At 37.8% G+C, this 10,369-nt stretch overlaps 1 protein-coding gene across 1 annotated transcript in view; it reads right to left on the bottom strand.

Moving 5' to 3' along the window:
- Positions 1–5,416: 5,416 nt before the first annotated feature.
- Positions 5,417–10,369, bottom strand: part of LOC126866472 (CCR4-NOT transcription complex subunit 6-like) — a 231,348-nt gene continuing 226,395 nt past the window's right edge. Inside the window, exon 4 of the mRNA XM_050620081.1 lies at positions 5,417–9,105. Coding sequence (XP_050476038.1) covers positions 9,032–9,105 — 74 coding nt within the window. The 3' untranslated portion in view covers positions 5,417–9,031. The remainder of the gene's footprint in view (positions 9,106–10,369) is intronic.

Below are 10,369 nucleotides of genomic sequence, written 5' to 3'. Positions count from 1 at the left end.
AATATATTTTCATTTTTCTACTATAATATCACTATTTATCACTCAATACATTATATAGAAATTAATATTTCTTAGCGCGTTTTAATTTTATTAAAAGACACGGCTGTTCAGACAGCCACATCACAAAATCCAACAAGAACACGTATGGAAAATATAATTTAAAATATAATTTAGTGCTCGGATCATAAAGCATCGCTGCTCAAATGATAATCAATGGTAATCAACTTGCGTTAATGAGATCGTTAAAGACATAACCTAATTATATCTAATAATCGTCGTTCGAATTACTTTTTAGCTCGATGGTTATGAGAAAAATAAATAAAATTCGAAGTTACTTCGATCGATTTTTCCTAACTAATCACCGCAGACGAATTAATCTCGTGCCATGACAGCCTGAACAATTCGTCGCTGGAACTTATAACTCTATTACTCTCGCGTGTGGATGCAATCTAATTTTCAAAAACAACACGCAATCGTCATCCGTGCGAAGTACGAATTCACCCCATCGCTTTCCTTGCACTTGCGAAATTCAATTGGCAAACTATGCTGGAAAATTGAATTTCATGCTTGCGATTAACTTTTCGTCAGACACGACTATAGTGCTTTACAGCTGCAGCCACTTGGCGCTAATAATCGAATACCAGAATTACGCGCGACTAATAAACAACGCCTGTGTATTGCGATCGTTATAATTCCTTTTTTATTTACAATACCTTAGAAACACGCGCTTCATTTTGGTGCTTTACGATTTTCTAAGAAAATATACGAAAAGTGTAAATGATATAAAACGTAGAGTAGCGGAGAAAAGAAGCTTAAAATTGCTGAGAAATTTATCTGTGTACATGTACATATTACTAGCAATCTTTGTATTAGATATCTTTAACCATGTTGCTGCCTATTCTGTGATTATATTTGTTCAAAATCTTGTCAAAGATGCTCTTGTCGAATACAATCTTCTTTTACAAAATTATGGTATTTTTCTATCACTTGGATCTAAACTTTCTTTTTGTTTGTTACTGTACGTTTCAACACGACATTCATTGCGTTTCATAAATACATAAAGCCACCCAGAAACTTTTAATTTTTATATATTGCGGTATATATTTTTATGTGAAGATTGCAGGAAAAATTACTACGTTTTATTGTCATTTTATGACCAGCAATATTTTAAGATCGTCAAGAAGGCGGCAAGATACAGGCTTAGTCTGAAAATCAAATTGAAAGACGATGTTAGTAACGTGAGACTAATTCACAATGTAAAACAGCCTGTAAAAAATGGGAATGTGACGTATCGTCCTTTCGTCTTGCGTTCTTCGTATGTTTTGTTTACTATTTGAGAAACCTCAATGAAGGTTTGTGTATGTTAATACGCTAAGACACGAAAGTATGCCGTGTTTACAATCGTTTGAGAAACAATTCATTCTGTTCTCGTACGTAAAGGATAATATATTTTATTCCCATTGAAGAATCCAGTCTCGTAACAATAAAATCGACGTATACAACAGGATATTTTATAATAAAAAAATTCTACTCACCGTACGATAAGATGAAAATGTAACAATAACTAATAACACTAAGCGTAATCGTTTGATTTTGCGTACGTCTATTCAGCTTCTGTTTTGTTGTGCGTCACGCTTGCATAAAAATTGGAAATTTCTGGACGGTTTGATAGTTATGAAACGCAGTGTACTACCGTGAGAAGAGAATATTTCAGCGAAAAACTGTGAGCTTCTACGAAGCATGCAACAACAATACGTCCGATCGACAAGCACTTTGCAAATATTATATCACAAACAGAGAAAAAGGAAAACCCTCAAAGGTTGCACATTCCACGTTATTCTTCTCCAGTCGAGCCAAAAAAGAAGTTGCAGTTTACTATGCAGACAATAACGTTGGTTCCTGTGTTTTTGCTGTTTCCAGTCCACCATGCAAGAAGTGTTTGTGTACCAACAATAAGATAAAGGTCACAGACGCGGCAGAAAAATTGCTATAGAGAAAAATACTTTGGCGAGATCGTTACAGCATGGGAAAAGCGAAGGCAACAGAGGCAAATAAATTCCCGAGAGTATTTCGTCATTCTATTAACCCGAGAAAGGTTGGAAGGCGTGGAAATGGTTGAATTTCCTATCGAAGCCCGGCAAAGGCCAAGCGAAAAGTCAGGCTTGCCTGCCGGATGCCGCGTACAGCTCCAACGTAAAATCAACGACGTTAGTTATTTCAGAGTTAGATTGCCAGTTAGGCACACATACATCAAGCATTTTCGCTGCGAGGTCAGGCCGCGGCCACTGTTACAAATGGAAATCATTTAGTCGATCGTGTATCTGTGCGTCAAATTTTCACTGCGAATTGAGTGGCCGATTGGCATTCATGGAATTCGGCCAATTCGTAGATGCCGACGAATCGATTCCACGGGCAAATTACTCTTGGTTTTTCGAACGCGGAATTTACTGCGGAATGCGATTATTCAATAGCCCCTTTGTGCTGCGTAGCAAGACGTTTAACTCTTTGCAATCGAATATGGCGACAGTGGCGATCTTCGAAATTTGTATTAAAAGTACGATAGAACTTTGATTATACGAACCAGCTTTTGTTTATCGTCGGTTTATGTAAACTCGCAAGCGAGCCTCTATCATTCTAACTATGATATGTTCGAGCGTATTTTTGGTTATACGTAGGCAGCAGGTTTTTTCGAGACAGAAGCTTTTTTCCAAATTTTTGCTTCGTTACTGTCTCCAGTGACCTTACTTTTCGTAGATAACTCCACGGTAACTCCGAGTTGATTGACGCTGGCCAATAACAATGGTGAAAAAAGAGGGAAGACCGTACTTTTAGTTACACGAACGCGTATTCTAAAGTCGTATACGTCCGTGCGTTTTGTCCAAATTCACATATCATTGAACATAGTTTGTGTCGAAACCGTTGTTCCACTTTATTCGTCCGAACGTCAACCTCTATTATATCGAAGCTCATAGCAGCAGCACCCGGTGAGATAGCGAGCGAGCTTCTATTATCCGAACCGATCGGTTACTCGAAATATTTTGTCGTCGGATCGATTTGGATAGACAAAGTTCTACTGTAGCTGATATTAGGTTGTCCGAAAAGTTTCTTTCGTTTTATGAGGAAACGATAGACGCACAACGTTTTCTGTTTTATATTATTTTGTCGAATTACGTACGATCCATCCTCTTCTGTTGAGATAAACATCGCGACTGTACTGCACTGTTAAACACTGCACTGTTGTAAAAAAACACGTTTGCGAAAGAAAGATACTTTTCGGACAACCTAATACAACGTATGTATTAGAGTGTCACCGTATTAAGTAGAGTAGAGCCCCGTTTATGCGAACCTGCTGGCAGCTAAGTCGGTTCATATAACCAGGTCGTTCATATAATAGGAGTCCACTTATTCCCACCACTTATGACTGTTGGTTCGTATAATAGAAGCTCATATTCATGTAAGAGAATTCCACGAAACATTTGCTCTTAAATATATAATAATGTTACGGACTGCCAAGCATAAGAGCGTGTCGCATAACGCGCGACGCTACTGTTTACATGTTACAAGGAGGCGGCAAGAACTGTGAAATCTCGAGCGAGTTGGTTGTACGTGTATTCGATGCTTTAGACTGATAGTAAAACTGTGACAAAAAGATTTGAGCGCGTGGCTCTTTGTATTCGAGAAATTAATCGAGAAATTATGTTCTTGTTAGTAGGTAAATGATACATTTACACTATACATGTGAATGTGTGTGAGCATCAGATTGCGTCCAGATCTCAGCTGAGACAAACGACGATTGGAAGCTGTTAGAAGAATCTGGAGGAGTCGGTTGACAACAAGCGTGCGTGCAAGAAGGTTATCGAGGTCTTCAAAGTGTAATATACAGAATGGTTGGTAATTGGTGGTACAAGCGGAAAGGGGGTGATTCTACGCGAAAGAAGAAGTCGAAAATATAGAATAAAAATGTGTACAAAGATATTACTTCACGAGTGAACAAGAGACATAGAAGCATTGAGAAAAGTTCGTACGAACATGTATCCTGTTTGACTTTGTTTCAAAGTTATAGGCATAAATCATTGCATTTCCATGATACCTTACGTGATATACGTAGAATGATGCCTCGTTAGAAGTTTAGATGCCTAAAGGAGTACTCTGCCAGTTTTTCATCGCTCTATTTTGTGCTGAAAGTCGAATGACACGGTAAACTTGTTTCGACTAGTTGATAACGTTGTGAGAAAAATACGTCGACCTTATAGGATCAACCTCTTCGCTAGTTCGTAGTGTTGACTACAGTCGACAATCGCCAAAAGCATACAGCCTGTTGTTATCTCTAATCGGCTGTTCACATCCTCCTGTTGCGTCGTTCCGGGCACTTGGTTGCGAAAGGTCTGTCAACTCTTGTGCAATTTCTCAGCTTATATAATTATTAGATTTCACTGATTGTCGGCTTGAATTTGAAATAAGTATTAGGGTACGGTTAGGCGGCGGATGGAAGAGCGCCGTATCGAAGAGTTTAAGACAGAAAACGAGGGGAAAAAATGATCGGGCGCGTCGGGTAAACAGGATTCGTGCACACGGCGCGCTTTACAACTCGTTCGCTTACACGCGCACGTTCAACCGGATCCCGCGTAAACATTTTAAAGTTCACTTTCTAAAGTGCATGTACGATGCAGCGGGGGAACAATGCAGAGGCGGTGAGAGCAATGTCTCGTCAAACGCGTAGGGTTTACGAACCAACGAGATAGTTTACTTCGGGCGATAGATAAAAATGCGCAAACATCTTCGGTGTGCTTTAGCCGGAGACGCATTTCTGTCGACGCAACATTCTGACGCGGAAATATCGCGCGGATACATTACACGTTTCCTTTTTCACATTTTCTCTCCTCTCCTTCTTTTCTCTTTTTTTCCATTTTCGTTTGTTTTAAAATATTCCAGGCAATTTGCAAAATAAATACAGCGACTCGCAGGTTCGTTCGCATAATTCGATATTTTAGGAAAAGCGGATATGTGTTTCTGCTTTATGTAGGATGTAAACGCTGTTGTTACCGCATCTATTTACACGAAGCTCTCTTTTACGAAACTCGTGTTTATTTTGAATACTCGGATTCGGGTCTGTTGAAACTTTGAGGCAAACAACTTGAACAAATTTATGAGCTTTAATACTCAATGAGTTCTTCCGCCTGTTTTCACTGCGTTATTTGTTCTTTATCTTTGTGCTAATCGAACCCGTGATAAGTGAAATCGATTCGCTGCAATTTTTGTATTTTAATTGTAAAATTGATCGCAACTATCTGGGTACGTGTTTAGTACCGAATTTCTTAGAGAAACGAATTATGTAACTTCGTAAGTTTAACTATTAAAAGAAAATGATATAAATGAGTGGGAATTTCGAAGAAATTCTTAACAAATTCTGACATTCGACACACTTTTCTTTATTTCTCAATTTCTCAAATTAATCGATATTCTTCTGAGAAGATGAATTACGTTTCTAACGATTACTATCTATACCTGGTGTTTAAAATCGGTGCAATTTTACTCCATAAACATATTATAGAACGAGTATAATTCTCCAAATGTTGAAAAGAAGAACGTCGTTTTCGATAATGACGTCTCACGTCGATCTAAACCGAAAGAGAAATTACTACACAGGAAAGCTATCAAATTTTTCCAAAACTATTCAATCTGCAGAGAAGCTAACAGTGCTATGCGAATTCGAGAAAGTTTGAAACAATTTGACAAAGTTAACGCGAGTGCTGTGAAGGTTCAATGCGTATTGAGGAATATCAGTTTCAAAGAACGAGTGCATAAATGCCCAAAAAACACTACTTGTAAAAAGTCGCATGACTATACGGTCATTTGCCGTAGAATACAAAAAATTTTCCAGAAAGAATATTACGAAACTTCTTTACGATATTCGTAGTGTGTAGTCGTAAACGTGGCAATTTAAATAGATTGAATTCCTCAAATTGAAAATAAAATAATTTCCCAATTTTTAATGCCTCGCGTAGGTGCGCTCGTAAGTTAGAAAAAGACTATTATTTGCTCTTAAATTAATTGAATCTCAACTGTTAATATTTGTAGCTGTCAACAATGATTGATTTTAATAATTATGTTTCAAATTCGGTTGGATCGTGAGAACCGCTACAAGCAAACTAAACACATGGAAAAATCATAAGTATTGTTCTAACAAACAAACGGTGGTTATACATAAAATATGAAAAGCAATCTAATTATTCAGAAAATTTCAAGTTTTTGTATCGTGTAAGTCATCTGTTTTCCAGATTATTAATCATTTCTTCATTTATAAATCTAATGCGTACGAAATATCTTTCTGTAAGATTATAACAGGAGACGTGTGTTCATATTTTCCACATAAAATAGATCTATATGAAATAGTCTGCGAGTTACTGTATGTATATTCGTAAATCATAAAGTTGCAAATATTCTAACTATAGAAATTTATATGTATAAATGCGACTGACAGTGGCAAAGCATTAACGAACCAAGATTTACACTCGGTATATCCGGATGTACTGTTTTGTTAGACTGAGAACGATGGGCGGAATAGATGTGCAGAATTTCGCCATACTAATATTTATAGCGTGGTGTAATTTTTCTAAATATTCCTATACTGTTTTCAAATGCTTTGTGCGTTTTATATTCTTACTCGATCTTATCTACATCAAGTTAATACGTACCTACAAAAGCGACTTATAATTAGTCTGAAACAGAAATAACAAGAGAAAAATTGCAACTGGCGAAATCACCATACATCATCAATATTTCACCATGATTACAAAATTCATTACAAAATCGCAAGGATGTAACCGAGGTATTCCACGAAATAGTTAACATACGTATGATAAAATACGAATAATTTATGTTTACATCTATATTTTATGAGAGGCATAATGAAATTCGTCCTTGATCGCTGAAATGAATCGATTGATGGATAACTGGAAATAAATGGAATATCGACAAAAATTTGGAAATTAATTATTGAAGCAGATGATATGGAAAAAAGAAACTTTGGTAATTACTACGAAAAATTGCGAACAACGCACTAGTGCTCGTTTAGGCCAGTGAAACAGTCATCTATAGAATAAAATTAACAAAAGAACATTATAGATTGGAATATAAAAATTAAATTATAAAACGTATTCGCCCAGTGAGAAATAAGAACGATCGCAATATTTAGTTGAAACGCTGCTGATTCTTGGCATACTCATACTTTTTGCAGTGGCGAATTCGAGAACATTGGCGGAATTATGCACACCTACCTTGCTTTACCAATCGATATACACGTACGTACGTATGTACTTAGATACTTCTGATTAATATTACAGTCCGTATATTTCTGTCTTAACGAGTCCTACATTTGATATCTAAATTTAGCAATCGCACACTCGAATCACGAATACTCCAACCAGACACAATTACTTTAAACACGTTATAGGCGTACGATTCCCATACAGCGAAATGTATTTTCAACAAAGTACACGCGTGTCGCGCGTGATAAATCATCTCGTAACGCCGTTTTGAATAACTTTCAGACTGTTTTAGCAACGTTTTAAATAAAGAAATGGGTACATGGCTATAAAGCGAAGGAAAAAAGCAACGCAGAGGAAATGTACAGTTGGAAAGTTGGAACGTCTACACCGGATAACAGCCGCTTATCAAATATCGCGTGTTAGCGTGACAGTATCACAGTACACCGCTTATTTATACTTTTAACGATTTATGCTTGGACCGTGGAAAATGATGCTCGCAAATCAGAAACTACCGGGCTTTCGATTCTTTGGGCGAGTGGCACCGATTCGGTTGGTGTGCACGGTGCCCCAAGTATAATAATGTTTCCCCGGTGGTCTGTTAGAATCCGAGGGATGCGATGGTCAGTCACGCAGAATGATATAGTCGGCGTTTCAAAGTAATAAGCTTTAGTTCGAGGGTCCGTTTACCGATCTAAACAGCTGCAAACGTCCCAAAGGAAAACACGTGCGTTTTCGAATAACGGTAGATAGGAGCACGCATTATGACGCTGCTCGTAAACCTTAAGCTGCGTTTACATTGGTCCAGTAGCATTGCTGTGCAACGATCGGATCAGGCAGGGGATCGTAAATGGAATGATGTGAACAGTGTTTTCATTGCAACACAGCGCTGTCATTCCAGCAGATAATCTAGTCCAACGACTAGATCGAAAGACTATTTTTAGATTCAATGTTTACCACCACTATCGAGAACACGACTTTCCAACGTTAGAAGTGCAATCGTCTACTTGTTTTATCCATTTTTTTGCGCGAATACGTTGCCACTACGGTCCATCGCTTTCGGCAGTTCGAAAAAGATTGGAATAATGCAGACATCGAGCGATTTCAAGTCAAACCACTGGAACGCGGTCGCCTGATTCACCGACTGGACTAATGTAAACCCAGCTTTAATCCTTTGCCACTACGGTCCATCGCTTTCGGCAGTTCCAGAAGGACTGGAATATTGCGCACATCGGTGAGTTTCAGGTGAATTTTTGAATGTAATCGCTTGACCCACCGATCGAACTAATGTGAATCCACCTTAATCCTTCGCCGCTACAATCCGACGCTTTCGACGCTTGAAAAAAGACCGAAGCAACGTATAACATCGATAGATCTCCAGTGAAAATACTGGAATGTCAGCGCTTGATCGAGCGCGACTGGATTAATGTAAACCCAGCTTAAACCTAACGTCCGTTTCGTGGCAAAACGCATTCTACGTTACGTCAAAATGCGGTTTCCTGTTGCACGGTTAGCCTCGTTTCACAGATGCTCTCTCGTTAGCCACGAAGGAGGTCGCGAAAAATGGATTAGGTAGAATGCAGCTAACACGGGCGAGCGTTCGTTCGTTGGTTCGTTCGCTCCTCTCGCTCCGTGGCCGCTTAACAAACGGTGAGAAAACTGCAAGTGAAGGGGAGATCCCACCATGAACACCTATTTCCTATTTATAACCTGTGAGTGGAGTTCCAGCTTACGAAAGCTCGGCCAGAATACGTGAGAGAGCGCCTTTAGACACGTCGACTGGCTCCTCCATCGTTTCCTTCTGCGTCGCTTTGTATCCCTTGATCCGTCCACCGACAACCTGCCAGAGATCAAGTTATTTCCCGACTTCCTCCGATTTACGCTCGTCGTTTAAACTCCGCTATTGAAAATTTTATGCTAAGATATCGAGCGCGTTCGTACCCATCGATATATCCTGTGCGCATTCATTCTTTACGTATGACGTCTTGCTTCGAGTATTCCAGTTTAGAACTTTAGAATCTTCTCGGGACAATGCGCACGAGGAGAATAAAAATAACTTTTGAAAATTTGAATCCATTGGCGTGCAACCTTTTTCAACTAAGATTTCAAAACAAAATCCTCGTCTATTTTTCAAAAGCCTGTTTTTTTTTTTTTTTGTTTAAGCATACAGTTTTCACTTAGAGTTTCGTTGTTTGTGGAGTGCAGAAGTTTGGCAAGGCATTTAAATTATCAATTTGTTTTAAATTATCTAGTGAAAAAACGACAACTACAAACGTTGTTTTTCTTTACTCATCTGGAAATTCGCGATTGTTTTGTAATAAGCAAATTCATGGAAATATACCCCATAAATAAGTCGATAAATTGAAACGTAGAGAAGTGACAATTAGAAACATTCGCTTTCCTAAATTTGCCTTGAAACTCGGCGTTATTTATACTACGGATTGTGCATACCATTAATAATTAACAATATATTAAATATAAACATAATGAATTAAAAACATAAGACCTTGAAGAATGCTTTTTTAATACACCCCAGATCTCAAGTAATTCTAACTTCTTTGTTTATCGAAATGTCTATTTATAGAGAAATTTTTTCAAACGAAAGTTAAATTTTGCAGTAAATTGCGCGTTTACATGTTACATGGTGCTAGCAGTCTATAATTATTGCGCGTAAAATCATATACGTAATTCCACGGTTGAAAACGTGTGTCGATGTAGAAATTAAAATCGTATTTTGTCGGAGCACAGAGTACGCAATTCCATCATTTGCATTAATAGTCTGTTTAATACAACGCTTTGTATCTCTTACTGTCCTCGTGCGTTGCCAAAAACAAATTACCAATATACAACATTGTCATTGAAAATGCTGTTATCATAAGATCGTACTCGCAATAACAGCTATGAAATAACTCGTATCTTTTACTATGAAATACAACAAACTTTTCGCCTGTAAGATATAATAAACACTGATTAACAATTCATAAGACTATCGCATTTTTCGACGATGCTCATCTCGATTTTATTAAGAACCAATTACTAGAAGTCGATTATTTCATCAAATTCCAATACTGAATATACTAAAAGAATTAACAAAACGCGCTGTA

The sequence above is a fragment of the Bombus huntii genome, chromosome 6, assembly GCF_024542735.1.
Source record: "Bombus huntii isolate Logan2020A chromosome 6, iyBomHunt1.1, whole genome shotgun sequence".
In the NCBI taxonomy this organism is placed as follows: Eukaryota; Metazoa; Arthropoda; class Insecta; order Hymenoptera; family Apidae; genus Bombus; species Bombus huntii.
This window is presented reverse-complemented; position numbering and strand designations above follow the sequence as displayed.